Source organism: Palaemon carinicauda, chromosome 40 (genome assembly GCF_036898095.1).
Source record: "Palaemon carinicauda isolate YSFRI2023 chromosome 40, ASM3689809v2, whole genome shotgun sequence".
In the NCBI taxonomy this organism is placed as follows: Eukaryota; Metazoa; Arthropoda; class Malacostraca; order Decapoda; family Palaemonidae; genus Palaemon; species Palaemon carinicauda.
The window spans coordinates 42,909,490-42,926,717 of record NC_090764.1 but is presented as its reverse complement, the minus strand read 5'-3'; the positions used below and the strand labels follow the sequence as shown (position 1 = coordinate 42,926,717).

The 17,228-nt window shown below is 33.5% G+C and overlaps 1 protein-coding gene across 5 annotated transcripts in view; it reads left to right on the top strand.

Annotated features, from left to right (window-relative positions):
• LOC137631735 (band 4.1-like protein 4) overlaps nt 1-17,228 on the top strand; it is a 773,040-nt gene that overhangs the window by 220,813 nt on the left and 534,999 nt on the right. For all 5 annotated transcript variants that reach the window (XM_068363632.1, XM_068363631.1, XM_068363630.1 and 2 more), the window contains exon 3: nt 11,796-11,900. In XM_068363632.1, coding sequence (XP_068219733.1) covers nt 11,796-11,900 — 105 coding nt within the window. The remainder of the gene's footprint in view (nt 1-11,795; nt 11,901-17,228) is intronic.

Below are 17,228 nucleotides of genomic sequence, written 5' to 3'. Positions count from 1 at the left end.
CCATTGATTTACTTAAATACTCATAAGTATTTAATTATTTCATTTTGGTTAACTTCAACCAGTCATTTTGATCCATCGTTTATGTTAATATGCTGCTATGAACTAAAACATTTTATAATGAAAAATACGAAAAGCAGCTAATTTGATATATATATATAATATATATATATACACATATATATGTAGATATATATATATATATATATACAATCTTTAAAACCACCCCTTAATACAACGTTTATTGATGTTTTCCTGATTGCTGTTGTTAATATTCTCATGTAATCAGGTTTTTTAGCCATTCAGGGTGCTCAAATTTCAGCCCGATCTTTGCTGATATTTGAGATCGCCCACCTGTGGCCTACACAGCATTGTGCAAAGTTGAATGTCGAGTCGTTTAGACTTTTTATGGGTTCTCTGCACAGTCAATGATTCTGTCCTAGTCTGAGGTGGTTTAAGTTTATAAATATATATGTGTATATATATATATATATATGTTATATATGCATGTATCTATGTATGTATATATGTATATTATATACATGTATATATATACATATAAATTTATATGTGTGTATGTATGTATGTATATATTATATATATATATATATATATATTGTATGTATATGTGTGTGTATGTATGTATGTATATATATATGTGTGTATATATATATATATATTAAATATATATATATATATATATATATATTATATATGCATGGATGTAAAAGTGTGTACTTACTTACACATCGGTTATTGTATTTTAAAATTAGACAAGTGGGTTTAGTAATGTTGTCCTTTATATAATCATGGACAGTGTTGGTTTAGTTATTACTGATACCTATTACTGCTCAGCAAAATAAAAACAAAAGTAACTTGGCTATACAGCTGAAAAACTTTTTTTCCGCAATAAATTCTACTTGAACTATGTTAGATAGCTTTGAACTCTCTCTCTCTCTCTCTCTCTCTCTCTCTCTCTCTCGAGCCACATTTTACCTACTATAATGCTGTAAAATTGTATTTCATTGATTTTGTTATTGACTGTATTAAATTCTCAGTATGCAGCCCTCAGTTCTTCCGTATAATATCGACGAGATCAATTTGCAATGTGAAATAATTTTTTTTCGTAATTAGATGTCAAAATCTTATACTGCTGGGCTTCCTTTATACTTTTAATGAATTTTGGTCTTTCTTTGAAAGTGTTATTTTTTACAATTCCTTGCTTTCATGGCATTTCTCCCAATATCAATCCAATCTTTGAGCAGTCCTCGTTAACAAACTTATTTTTTGCTATTACATGATTCTTAACAGATTTTTATTTCAATCCATAAATCTTAACCTTGGAATTTTTCCTTTACATATCAATTGTTGCTGTCGTTGAAAAATAAAATTAATGAAACTTCATTTCGTGATTAAGAAAAGTAATAAAAGACAATATTGCTGGTGGCATTACTTCCTCTTATCGATGCTTTGTTACTTAACTAATTGTGCTCAGTTACGTGCTATTCCACCGCTGCTGTTGTACAATATTCTTGTATGTCTTGAGTCGCGACTGCCTGATTGTATACAGGGGATCAGGGTATTACAGCGGTGGCAAGGGCGTGGTGGTCTGTTTTATGGGCTCTGTTTTGAGGAGCCAGATTTATGAACTGGAGTCCTTCAACAAGGGCGGGTAAAGTATATTGCCCGAGTATTGACAGACGATATACCACAATTCAAAATGCTATTTTTTTTCCTCTCTCTCTCTCTCTCTCTCTCTCTCTCTCTCTCTCAGTTGTTTATAATTATGATAAACGAGTAAATGTTTATGAAAGACAAAACTGACTTGAAAACAATAAGCACTGTGGTGAATATAAGCAATAGGTATTTTAGTTTCCTGTCCATATATTATCATTTTCTTTTACAAAACCCTAAAGTTAGAATATATATACAGTATATATATATATATATATATATGTATATATATATATATATATATGTATGTATATATAATGTATATATATGTATATATATATATTATATATATGTAATTATATATGTGTATATGTATATATATATATGTGTGTGTGTGTGTGTGTGTGTATATAAGCGCGTGTTTTTTGTCTGTGTCTGTGATCAAGACTACTGTAGTGTTTACACCCATGAATAATAATTTCTTGCATTATAAGAATGGCAACTCGACGTGAATTTTTGGATACAAAAGATCACAATAACAAGGATGTGGTCTTTTTTAGTTTCAGGATAAACCATTAATATGGAAGAGGTGCCATCGTTAGCGAAAATTAATATAAGGCACGAAACCATTAAAAGTTTTTACTCTCTGTGTAAACAAACACCAGTGACATCAAGAAGAAAGGCTCTCTCTCTCTCTCTCTCTCTCTCTCTCTCTCTCTCTCTCATTGTATTCCTCGTCTTTATTTAGTTGTAGGTCTGAAATGTGTTGTGTATCAAGTATCTTCTTCTCCAAAGTGAGTCTGTTGCTTGGACGTTTATATGAGACTTGCCTGTTGTAACTGAACATTTTACGTCCCTGATATAGATCTGATCTCTCTCTCTCTCTCTCTCTCTCTCTCTCTCTCTCTCTCCGATTTAAAAATAGCTTTTGCTCCTTACCAAATCTAATAACTGCTGCAAAATATTTTATTGTATCAATTGATTTTATCAAGTGTTTTCCTACAATTCCTAAATCGATGCCTCATGATTTGTAGTCTAGTTATTTGCCTGGTGAGGTAGGTCAACCAAAGTTCATAGTGAAGTTATTGCTGATTGTTTTTTGCAATGAATGCTATGAAAGGAAGCGGTAGGGAGAACCTGTTTTAAGAAGGAAACTTGAAAAAAGTGGTGACAATAAAAGACCTGAATTGACATTACTCTTTTGAAGAACTATTTTCCCCTGTTGGAGCCGTTGTGCTTATAGTATCCTGCTTTTCCAACTAGTGTTGTAGCTTAGCAAGTAATAATAATAATAACAATAATAATGAAAATGCCTGTTTTTTACCATTCTTACCTCGATGTCAATGATAATCCCGGCGGAAGTTTAAACGCTTTGTCACCTTCAATAAAAATAGAAGACGCCCAGGTAAACTGGTATAACTTGATTGACATAAATGGAACTGCTCATGACCTTTTGAAGTCAAGGTCAAGACGACCTAAGGAGAGAGAAAATATCATACCATTTAGAATAGGTGGATGTTACTGATGTTCTTGTGTACTGTGTACTCTTGTATAGAATTTTAGTTGTAAGATAAATGATCCTTCTTGGTTTTTTTTTCTCTCCAGAAAATAACTTATTATCATTTATAATTTTGTTCCAAACGTTGAAGATGAATAGGTCAGAAATTGAAATTTGTTCAAAAATGGTAAACGTTTATATCATGATGTAAACTGGGATATTCATATGGGTATTTTAGATTTTTAGCCTGAGAATCTCCCATTTATAATAAAGAGCAAGTGGCTCTCTCTCTCTCTCTCTCTCTCTCTCTCTCTCTCTCTCTCTCTCTCTCTATATATATATATATATATATATTTGAGTGAGTGTGTGTATTTATTCCGGTCAAGCTGAGCTCTCCCTTCCCTTGGGAAGGGGAGAGGAGTAGCCATACTCTGGTTGAGAGGGGTATTCGTGTGTGTGTATATCTAAATATGTAGCCATCCTTAGTGGCTAGTATTCGATGGGAAATTGCAGGAAGTCTGCTGATTGCCAATTCAAGAAAAAAATAAAATCAAATGATAAATAGTAAGAAAGAAGACAATTTGCATAATTTCCCCGATTCTGCACCTCGTCACTTAACAAACAAATTTTGACCCCCTTTTTATGTGCTAACTCTGAACGAGTGCTAACCAAGAATCTATGGCTTATGCACCTCATTTGCACTCCTGACGATAATATTCAATCTCTAACTTTACTCCTTATCAGTCCAATAGACTTATGATCAAGTATCCCAAAGCGGTACCAGAATATAAATTTGATATGAGTGTCCGATAATGTCCCTAGTCGGACTCCCGTTTGTAAACCAAAATGGTCGCCGTACGACATTACTCTGCAGTTCTAATAAACTTGAATTGTGAGTTTGCCTCTCTCTCTCTCTCTCTCTCTCTCTCTCTCTCTCTCTCTCCACACATACATAATTTATATATACTGTCTATTTTTTCTTTAAATAAACCACAAATACTTTTTAATATCGAATTCATTCTTACACGGGATTACAGACCCTTAGGTAAAACTCCTTGAAACATATGCCCGGATAAGGGTTCGAACCTTAGCGTCGGATAGAAATAAAGGAAAATTGTACTGTTTACATTTATTTCTACTCAAAGCTAAGGTTCGAATCCTTGTCTGGGGTGGGGTACTAAAATACTTATCATAAAAGGAATTTCCCAATGAGTCTATGATTCAGTGGCAGAGTGAATTCGATATTTAAAGGTATTTGTGGCCTATTTAAAAATAGGCAGCTTGTGTTTATAAAAAGTTTACTCGTATGATAGAGCTTCGATTCTGAAAAGACATGGCACAGCCTGTTCCATGTTTTGTTAATGTTATTGTTTGTCTTCCTTTATTTTTAAATCACCTGATGAATGTACGGGCTGTTGGGATATTCTCTCTCTCTCTCTCTCTCTCTCTCTCTCTCTCTCTCTCTCGAGCTTTCTTAGGTAGAGTTGCACTTACTCTCTTGTCTTGGTGAGGTATTTATATCGTTCACTTACCTGAATGAAAAGATGACGAATTTATTTCAATGTCAGTTAAGAATAATAATTGCAGCTATCTGAATGGTATCACATTTTAATGTTACGGATATCGTAATGATAATTTTATTATGTGGATATCATAATAATGTGAGCATTGTATGTATTATCATTATAGAAAGAAAAAGTGTAATAGTAGTAATCATGAAAATATGCAAAAAGAAGAAATTGGCATTCTTATTACAAACACACACACACACACACACACACACACACACACAAATAGGAAGCGAGAAAAGGGCCGGAGAAGGATGAAGATAAAAAACGTGGTCCTCCACCCGACAACCTGGAAATTGAAGTTGTTTGATTTCATGATTAACTCGAAGGATTTATCACATGAAGTTGAAAGGGGTTGTATATGATACTCGATTTGGGATTCTCGACTTTTTTTTATTTGATGGTCCTGCGCAGATAGATGGGGCCTTTTTAGCATTGCCTCGTCTGGATCTATATCGCAAGTGTATGAGAAAAAATTGCAAATTGTATAAATATGTATTCATATTCCTTCTGCGAGAACAGTGATGACTTTGAATTTGATATATGACGCTGTTGTCCCTTGCGTACCGGATTAATGCTTGTGTATAGATGTAAATAGTCTTTTCTTGAAAGGTGAATGTTATCACAATTGTGTTTCGGACTATGTTTGGAGAATATATTTTTGAAACATAACATGAAACTCAGTTATTTTTGAAGAGGAAGGGTACGGAGCAAAAGTAGTAAATTTTCATGAGACTGAAAGATACGGTAAGAAACTCATTATTGGAGAGAGAGAGAGAGAGAGAGAGAGAGAGAGAGAGAGAGACATTAACTAAAATCTCTGCTGGAGGAAACAAAATGAAATATGTTCATTTAGTTTTGCTAAGGGATTTGTTCACTCCCTAAGAGCTGCTTTGATTTTGAGATATGCTGGTTTAAAAACACTATTAAATGAAACTACACAAACAACACACCTCATGTTACAAGCATAGCTAGGAATATACAAGTACCTTATTTTTATTCATGCTTGACTATAGACTCTCTCTCTCTCTCTCTCTCTCTCTCTCTCTCTCATCTCACTCTCTCTCTCTCTCTCTCTCTCTCTCTCTCTCTGAGTTGTTATAGCTCAGCAGGAGGCCTCAGAGGATTCATAGTCCTGGGTCAGAGCTCAAATCATGCACAGCATTGAATGAATTCACTGAAACACGGCCTTGCAGCACCTGCAAGCAAGGGGTGAGACAGTGAGCTCATTGGCCAGATCAGTCGATGCAAAAGCTGAGAATTTTTGCGACTGTGGTCTATTCGAAACCATCAGCCACAATTCAACCCACCTGCATACAGGTGTCACCATTTGTTAAGGTTAAGTATAAGAGTGACTACATATCAATCATCCATCTAAGGACTGCCAAAGGTTGATCTATTCTGGTGTTACCCTCTTCAAGGGAAAATGTTAAACGGTAATCTCCCCCATATAATGAAAAAAAAAAAACTTTTGGATATATATATGTATATATATATATACACATACAATACATATACATACACATGTTTATTTATTTATGTATTTTCGGTCACGCTCAGTAGTCCCCATCCCTTGGGCAGAAGGAGAAGAGTAGTCATACCCTGATGAGAGTGGGATGCGTATGTGTGCATATCTATCTAAATATTTAGCAGTTACTTTATGACGGGTCGCGTACACTAATGTATGTATATATATATATAATATATATATAATATTCATATACATATGTGTGTGCGTGTATGCCTGTATGTTTTATAGCTTTATAATTGATATTTCTAGTTTCAGTTATTGAACTATAAAAAAATTGATACTGTGCTCCATCTATCTTTGGAATATACCTGAAACACACAGGAAATTATGTGTATCTGCCCAGGGTTCCAATCCAAGAACGGCGTAGGTTCAAATATGTGTTCTAATTATTCACAAGGTATGGTCAATTTGACATCAATAACTCGGATATTGTTTGATATTTGTAATTATGAATATGTTTTAATGAGTTTATTCATTATCTAAAACTCACTCTCTCTCTCTCTCTCTCCCTCTCTCTCTCTCTCTCTCTCTCTCTCTCTCTCTCTCAGCTCATCCTTTGGGGATGCAAATTGAGATAACTGTTGAAGAAGACTGGAACAAAGGGTACGGTTGCTCACGGGACCCTCCCTCGTCTGTACCTGAAGATGTCCCCCTCCCCTTTTTGGCCTCACGGGTCTTTTTGTCTTCAAGCGAAAGTGGAAATTAGGGTAAGGGGGGGGGGGAGTATAGGAAAAGTTAATGCTCAGTGGCCTCAGTGGCCCTCCCGCATCCTAACATGGCACTAAGCCGTATTTGGCATAATCACTCTGGATTTAAGCTGTATACACCCAAGGCAATTAGGTCCAATTCTCTCCATTTAATAAAGATTAAAGCGACCTTGTAGTTTGATAGCCCATTGCTACCTGTTATGCTTTTTTTTGTCTGGTTTTCCATATTTCACTCCAGTTCCTCTTTTGTCTTGACAATTTTGAAGCGTTATTTATCTGTGTCCATATATTCAGATTATTCATTAGATAAAAGTTAAATATGATCTGTTTTAATTCAGAATCGGCTAACTATAATCGGGCCCATGAAAAATATTTGTGAATTATTGTTTGTTATTTTGTTTGGTTTATGTATTTTTTTTCTTTTCTTTTCTTTCTCTCTTTCTTCTTCTTCTTCTTCTTCTTCTTCTTCTTCTTCTTCTTCTTCTTCTGTTAAGGAAATTAGGAAAAGGTCTTATAGTCCTATATAGATATATAGATATATATATATATATATATATATACTGTATACATATGTGTATATATATATATATATATATATATGTATATATGTATGAATGCATGTATATATGTAGGTACATATGTAATGCCCACTTTGTAGATTAACTTATCATATGTTGGGTATTAAAATCCAGTTATATACATTGTATATTTAAGAAATAGAGGAGCTTTCGCATATTTTACAGTGCCTCTTCAGCTAAAGAGAAACTTTGTGAAAAGTGTGAAAGCCCCTGTATTTTTTTTTTTTAGAATTACAACGTAATATAAATGTGGATTTTTAATACCCAAGATTGTTAGAAATGGTATGGTGTTTTATTCAAGTCAATCATATATTGGTATCAGTTTTTGGTTTAACCTTGTTGCTGTTGTCAATGTTAGAAAGCAGTGTTTGTGTGTATTTTTTTTTTTTTCAAAATTGTAAATTCAGTGCTATTGTTTGTAAATGAATTTAATGTTTAAGATCAAAATAGTGACTTCATTTCCGTCGGTTGGGTTATAATTCTTGTGTGTTTTTAGTGTATCTAATTAAATTCAATAGGTTGAGTTTTAGCATTAAGTTCTTATGAAATAACCTTCATTTTGCTCTTCCAACATTATTCGCAAAAAGTATTTTAAACGTTTCTATACTAAAGACCACGTAGGTGTTTGTTTTCTTTTTACCAAATTTGACCAAGTTGACTAATATTATTCCTTTCTCTGATTAAATTTAACAAAGAATACTGAAATTACTGATTTATTTGAGACTAGAGACTGTTATCTAAAAGGGATTTTTTTTTTTTTTTTTTTTTTTTTGTCTTATTGGCTAAAAGGTTTCATTTGTCCAAGGCGATGAAAAGGAGTTCATAACCAAAATTATTAATTAGTCTTTATAAATACCCAGATGACATAGGTCATTAATTAACATAAGATGATTGAATGAACTCGTTATATCTAATTAAGTTAGTTCAAGGGTTCCTTTTGTCGGTACTGGTAAAAAAAAAATATAATTTTTTGAAGTCATCAAAATAATTCCAAATAATAAAAACTGGGCATAATTAGTTGCGTAAATCAACTTAGAAAATCTTTCATCAACCTTTTCTTGACGCTGAATGATGTGTGTTAGTTTGATTGTTACCATACTTTTATTTATTTTGGTGCCCAGTATCTGTGTACGGTAGGTTCATCAGTGCATTTCAAACGGTCCACTGTTGGCATTACTTGAAGGACTCTGTTGAATACTCAAGGTCCACAGCTCCACTTTTTAGTCTTCTAATAGACCTTCGTCCCCTTTTCTTTTCGTCCATCTTGCTGTCCAGCTTCTTAAATTTTCCCTCATACTTTAACTGATGAAAATGAGAACTGAATGGCCTCCTGGGTCCCAGTGCATGGACTTCTGGCCCAAATTCATATATCCTGTCATAATCCAACCTATTAGAATGAGATGATGAAACTCAAAAAAATATTTCACCTGTCAGACTTAATAACACCACCTCAGAATATGAATTCTTGAAATCAGTAACTTATTTGTGACACCTAATAAATAAGCAAATTACGTTGTCCTTCCGTGTAAGTTTAAGTTCTTTATATATAAACTTTATTTACCTTCTGATATGAATTTCCCATTAAAACACTAATAAGTAAATAAGAAAAACAAAAAATTTTTTTTTTTACAATAAGGTCGAGGTAATATCAAATATATTTTCCCTTGAATTCTTAGATCTACACAGATGAAGGGCATGAAATTAGAGGCGGGCTCATGCGCAAAAAGCCTTATTGATGTCCATCATTAAAGAAACGATCCTTTCGCTTTCCATCCTGGAGCCAGATTTTTTCCATATGACCTACTAAATGCTGCCAGTCCACTGTCGAGGTCAGTCGGGGTTGGTCGTGTTGATCACTTAATGGGGGTTAATTCCAGCTGACCTCTTTCGTGATTTTGATGGATGCTTTTGCTCTTGCTTCAAGATTCCATGAACTCGACGGTAATTGGGAACTTATTCGGTCAATAATGGTTATCAAATATTCTTTCAGATGTGGTTCAAGTCAATTTAGAAATCTGTAATTAGATGTTAGTGATAGTTTAATAGATTCTTGTTGGGGGAGAAGGTTGTGGATTACGTTATTTTCTTTAAAGCCACCGGTAATTTGTGGCAATTTAATTTTCAAAGGCTTCCTCTTAAAGTGGATAAAAGTATGTTTTTCTGCATACAACGAGTATTATTTACATTATATATATATATATATATATATAAATATATGTTTGTATATGTGTATATATATGTATGTATGTATATATATATATATTTATATATATATATATATATATGTGTGTGTGTGGGTGTGTGTGTATGTATATGTGTTTATATATGTATATATATATATATATATATACATATATATATATATTTATATTTATATATTTATATATATATGTATATATATGTATCTATATATATTTATATTTATTTATATATATATATATATATATATGTATATATATATATATATATATATGTATATATATATATACATATATATATATATATATATTGTGTGCGAGTTTGAGTTTGTTATAAAGTTTCTGCTCCCGTATATTTTCATGCAATAATAAGATTTTGTTTTGATATGGCGGCGAGGTTAACGGTCTTTATGGGTGCGTATCTTCCTTTTACGAAAAACTGGAAACTAAGAAAATAAATAGATAAGAAAAAATACTTCGTACCGTCGAAGACAGAACGAAAAAATATTTTTTCAATATTTCAAGAAAACATTTGACCTCTGATGGAGACTTATCTATATTTTGGTGGTATCGGTTCCATCTTTGGGGTCTCGTATTCTTTCTTTTATTTTTATGACGAATAATTTTGATTTTTTTTCAGGAATTGTCCATATTCCTTTAACCTCTCTTGATGGATTGATTATTGTGATGAAAAAGCCTGCTTGCTCTTTTTTCCTTTTTTTTTTTTAATAATAAATATCCCAAGATTATTTGCTCTCTCTCTCTCTCTCTCTCTCTCTCTCTCTCTCTCTCTCTCTCTCTCTCTCGTACTTTTCTGTTTGATATATGACGGATAGCTTTTTTACATTTCACTCATGATTGGCAGAGGAAAGGGATAGGTCACATGTGATCAGTACCCCACCAGACCCAGGGATGATGACCAGGCAATGGCTGCTTAGGACTGAGCAAATTAACTTATAGGCCTCTTTAATTCCAAATTTCTAGTTACTTGGACGATTTTCTTTGTGCTCAATTATAAAAACTATGAAACCTTTAGCACTGATGCTCGAACTCTGAACCCACAGTGGCGTTTCGCTAGCCTATAACAACCGTAAGGTTCTTTAAAACTTAAGATTGAAACGATCATTGTCTTCTAAAGAATGTCACCATTTTGAAATCCTTCATTTTTGTATATTGTATTTGTACGAGAGATGAAGTTAGAACACTACACCTTTCAGTGAATTCTCTTTAACGCCTAATTTCATTTAATCGGTAAGAATGATTGACGTTACTTTCTCTAACACTTTCGTTTGCGGATTTCTTTCCTTGAATGTTGATTATATGTTGATTATATTCGAAACAATATGTACCATCGACAAATAGACTGAGGGACATTTATATGGGATTTAAGCCATTGATAAAGTTGATACTTATCACTCCAAAAGGGATGTCTGACTCACTCTCTTAGCATTCTCGGGTATGTTTTCATTATTTGTATATTCTTTTATTAAATTTACTTTCCGTTACGTTTGACTTTGTGGATTTGTCAGTGTATTTTACTTTATTTATTCAGTTAATCTAGCTTTCATTTATTACCTTAGTCTTCTTATGCCTTTTATTTTGTTCTTTATTTATATTTGTTTTTTCAACTCTCACTTGCTTTCAAATATTAATATTGCTTTATCCCCGTAACTGTAACTTACTCTTTAAATAGGAAAAGTAGACTTGTCTACTAAAAATTTCAGATGAAGATTCTTATATATTCACTATGATGTGACTAGTTATACTTTCTTGCTATTGTATCCTGGGCATTTACTTTGATAGAATCTTTGTGTATTATTGCATTTTATCTCTGTTCATCAAATGATTTGCGGTTATGCCAGAAACACTACCTTCATTATTGCTAGTTATTGGTTCGATTACGTTTGCTTGTTGTTATCCTCCGATTATTTTTGCTCCCTTCGATATCTCCTCTATTCCTTTGCCTTTTCCCCCCTTGTTACCCCCCCATTCCACGCACTTGGACTCCACCCCGTTGACGTCATGTCTGTTTTTTTCCCCGCAGGACACCACAACGGGACAGGACCTTCTGGAAAGAGTCTTCCAACACCTCAATCTAATGGAAACTGCATATTTCGGCCTACGCTACCTCGATCCCTCCAACCAGACGGTAAGTTGCAGATATATGAATAGATATATTTATATACAAATATATAAATAGATATATATTAAGTACTATGCTTGTGTGTAAGAGGCTCTTTGCTAGCGAATGTGTAATCCAGTGCGTGTTTACATTTTTAATAATACAACTGAATTTTCTTGCATGTCCTATTTTTTTTTTTTAAGCTTCACATTGTGGTATTTTTGCCTTGAAACTTCTTGTACCTTTTTTGGAAATCTTGATTACTTGGAAATTTCACGTCATCCCATTTTCAAATGTTCAAAGACTTGCTCGTCTAACAGTCGATTAATATCTTCCTCACCATTGTCTCCTTGAGGCTTGTCTAAATCGAGAGAGAGAGAGAGAGAGAGAGAGAGAGAGAGAGAGAGAGAGAGAGGTAAGCAAGTCAGGGTACAGAGAAGTATATCAGTGGATAAATGAAATTTGAGGGAATGGGATAAATACAGGAAGTGTGTGCGTTTGTGTGTGTGTCTGTGTGAAAACTGATGAATCATTAATATATGTGACATGATTGTGTATCACTAGAAAATTGTATCATAAAACGTTAGAGAAGGAATCAAGGAAACAAACAAAAACAGCTTATGTTCGTTTACCCTGCGGTAACACAAATTGTATGCACACGAAATATGCACACACAAAAAACACGCGCCTTCAACGGTACACACTCATACGCACATATATGTACATACATACATACATATTTTACATACATACATACATACATACATACATATATATATATATATATATATAGATAGATAGATATAGATATAGATATAGATATATATATATATATATATATATAAAGCCATATATTTTACAAACTTGATATCCGGATTCTCTCTTATACTGTATCTCGGGATCAGAGACCCTTGGGGGAATCAACTCAAAGATAATAGCTTCTGGTCGGCCGGGGAATCGAGCCCTGGTCCAGGAAACAGGTACGACAGTGACATATCTTATATATACTGTGTGTATATTTACATATACACACATATATAAATATATGTATATATGTATATATATATACATACATACATATATATATATATATATATATACATACATACATATATATATATGTATATATATATATATATATATATACTGTATGTTAGTTTGGTATTCAAATGTAGATAAACGCCTGTCACTAGTGTTTTATGAAACCCATTTTTTTGCAATGATGAAATAACTTTGATATTTTCGGTGGCTTTGAGGTTATAAGTAGCTTGAACTAAAGCAAGATAATCTAATCCTCCAAGGAAAAAAAAAAGACAGGAGGAAGGGGTGAACTGGGAGAGCAGCTCCTCATACATCTATTTCTTAATATGCAGAGAGAAGAGCGCACGACGCACCTCACGCGATTCCTTCCAAAGCAATCAATGCTACACACGACTTCAAGAATGCCCCTTCTTACGGTCCTGGCCATGCCTTATACCCCCAAATCCCCCGGATAAACACGACGCGACAATGCACGACTGAAAAAAAGAAATAGTTGCAGGGTCACGGTTTCGTTTAAGAGACGAACTCTGAAGAAAACGCCACTTGCTGATGGTCTCCTGTTCTGCTGTGTTTAACAAAACGCCACGTCTTAGTTTTACGATATAGATTCCTCGACGTGAGAGAGAGAGAGAGAGAGAGAGAGAGAGAGAGAGAGAGAGGTTATCTTTTGTCTTTAGTATTAGGATTCTAGACTGAACTGAAAATCTGCGTCCTTTCAATGATGGAGGACATGAGATATGAAGGCACTCGAAGTATCTGGTAATTGTTTTTATTGATAAATCGGTTGGAGATTATTTATCATAAGGTAAATGCTGCATTTGGTTGCTAAGTATTATTTTGTGACCTTGTTCTTAGAATATTTTGTTTTAGTATATTTGTGAGTCCTTGCCTAAAAGTATGTTTTTATCCTTGATTTTATCTTCCTTCATATATTATCTTTAACAGCGTCGTCAAGTTTTCGGGTGTGGCTGAATGTTTTTACGTAAATTTATCAAGTGACTGACATGCATGCATATTTGTAGCGCATATGTAGTTATTTAGATTGAATTATGGAGTAGATCGCATCATCTTAAAACTTTTTTGCATGAAGTGACACAGATAATTTTGGATAACGAGAAAGGACATCACTGGATATTTTTAAATATGGGAACTTATTGTAATTACATGACATATGAAAGCCTGGGTGAAAGTGAGAATCGGTCATGAGATGTGTTGGACGCAACATAGGTAATGTATATGATGTCCTACCTCCTAATTTGAAAATTTAAGTTATCTTTACCCGAATTACTGACTGGAATCTTCGAAGAAATTTAGATAGTACAGTAGTTTAAGTTTCACCCGTAGTATTACGCAGATATAAAAAAAAATCTTTTTAAAATATTACTTTTTTATGTATTAAGCTTATGTATTGGTTTGCTTTGCGCGTTAGTGCTATTTTACTTATGTGATTTTTCATCTTTTACAGATAACGATTCAAATAACGTTTTAAGGACAAATTAGTGATAACGTTTATATTATTGTATCTACAAGTGGACCGCGTAAATTACTGATACTCTCACTAAGTCTGCTAAAAAAGAGATTGTAAATTACTATCAAAGGATCATCTCGTTCAAGTGACACCAACCTTTAATATTTGCCCCTGACAGTCAGAGTCAGCCCCTGTTCTCATAAAGAAAAAAAAAAAATAGGTAATGGGGATGTGCGTCGTGCGTTGGCGGTATTAGAAACGCACGGTAACCAGTTTTGCACGAAATATGCTTTGAAAGAAGGTTACCTAAAGTCTCTCTCTCTCTCTCTCTCTCTCTCTCTCTCTCTCTCTCTCTCTCTCTGATGTCGGTGCTTCCATCTCCATTTGGTAGTTGCTCTCCTTGGCGCAATAGTACAAGAGTAACAATTACTGTCAAAAAGGTATTGAAGACTAATTTTCTGGGCCCATATAGAAGGCGGAGCATTTGGCAAGAATTTAAAAAAAAGAAAAGACAATGTCATTGGTTTATGTATTTACCCTCGATGTGAAAGTAAAAGTTCTCTTGAAAGAGGCCTTCCTTTTTATCTGTAGTTGTTCATATCTATCTATCTATATATCTATATATATATATATATATATATATATATTCATATCTAACTATCTATCTATCTATCTATCTATATATATATGTATATATATATATATATATATATATGTGTGTGTGTGTATATATATATTTGTGTGTGTGTCTGTCTATTTAAGTAAGTGTATGCATATGCATGGTAGCCTGTGTAATATTGTATAGTATGCCAGTATTTTTGTAAGATAATGATTAACTTATGCATTAGCTATCGATCTTTAATGTCCGTCTGAAGGAATATTCTCAAGTTCTCTAGATCTGTAACATAGTAATTTTTAATAATTTTTTATAGTATCTTGTTTAGATCCTCAGAGCATTTTATCTCGATATTTTGTTCAGATAGAAACCTTTACCCGACTTGTGAATTAATATTAATTCGCTGGTTATTCAATGATAAATCAGGTCTGTAGAATGAATTATGAGTTCGCTGAAAATATGGAAAATTAATTTCAGCAGAAATTTTAAAACATCACTTCTCTTTCCTAATATTTTGCTGTTTCAATTGAAAATATACTATTTAGCAAAATAGAATTTCATGAATGGTTATCTTATATTCCATATCTGCCCAGATATTTTCTTTTGAGTGTTACATATTCGATGAAAAAATAACGTTAATTTATTATTGTTCGTAATTAGATGATGATTTGGTTTATCATGTCCTATTAATTGGTGTCATTATGCTTATGTATTTTTATTTTGTCTTTGTATTATTAAATGTACATGAAGTCTTCATTACCAGTTCATAAGTAGATCGAAATATTCGTATTGGTTGGAATGTGATTACTGGATTATGAAGAAGTACTTCAGAAGCAGACAACACGATCCGGATGCATGACTTTGGTGTCAGCATTCATTTTTAAACAATGTCGAAGGCATTTATAATTACAAAGCATGTTTTCCTGCTGGTAAAAGATAATTGAGAAAAGTGAACAAGTAAGCCACTTACTCCAGTAGACATGGTTGATCATTGGGCTCGTAGCGTGAAAATTACTTCCCGCAAGATAATTATATGCTTTGTTTTAGTTATGAGCAAGGGTAAATGTCACACACACACACACACACACACACACACAATTTGACAAAATCGAACCCAAGGCATCTTCTGACCTCTGCACGAGGTAGCTCTATCGGACTAACCTTGATAAACCTCCTACGCCACGAAACACTGGCCTCCTTCATTAGCCTTCTTGCTTGCTTGCTTGCTTGCTTGCTTGCATGTCAGAGCTTTACTTCTTTCTTGTGCGTAGGATTAATACGCACTCGGCATACCTAGAAAAAACCCAGACTTTCTCTTTCGGTATTACCTTTAAAGATACATATTGTATCACTATTTTTCAAAGTATATTCCGAGGTTCGGGAGATTTCAGCTCAACCTTGAAGATATTTGTAATTCTTTTTTATATTTGAAACATTGTTGTTTTTTTGGAGATGCAGTTATTCATTTACGTATCTTTTCTGAAATGGTTCATTTTGATAATTTATAATTTCTGGAAATTCCATAACATTAGTTTTTTGCTTGTTGCATAAATTATTTGAAAATTATATGATAATTTTGTTATATATTTACAGCACTTTTATTTTTTTCCCTTGTTCGATTTAATTAATTTTTGTATCATGTTCGATCATAGCTTTTACATCCTCTTAATTTTTCTTGATATATTCATCAAGCAAGGATATCCTGTGCTTATAAAAACCTGATCAGCAAGCAGTGGTCTTGCAAGCGAAAGGTGATATCTCTCGTTGCTATAAAGGGCGGTGCCTTTTGCTTTAAGAGCGGAATGCCCCTTGGACATGGCATTATTCACATCCTTCTGTGCCTTTGCGGAAAAGTAGTGATTTATTATGATAAGTGATTTACTCGGGGGATTCGTTTATTTTTTGGGAACAAGGGTTTCTTTATTGCTGGCAATTGGTTATTGACTGTAGCGTTTTTCTCCCGTTTATGAGATGTAGAGCAATGTCGGATCGTAATGCTAATTATGTGTAGCGTCTTGGCTCCTGACGACAGAGTAAACGTGAAGATATGTGTATGTGTTTTTTAAAGTAAATGTCTAATGGACTTACATCCTAAAAAGAAATTGAAAAATAGTAAGGTTTCAAGTCGGAAGAGATGAAAAAGCCACAACCTGAGGGAGTGTAGCATATAGCAATCAAAGAAAACTGAGCAGATTGGTTTGACACGTTTCATGTTTATTGTTTTCCCTTT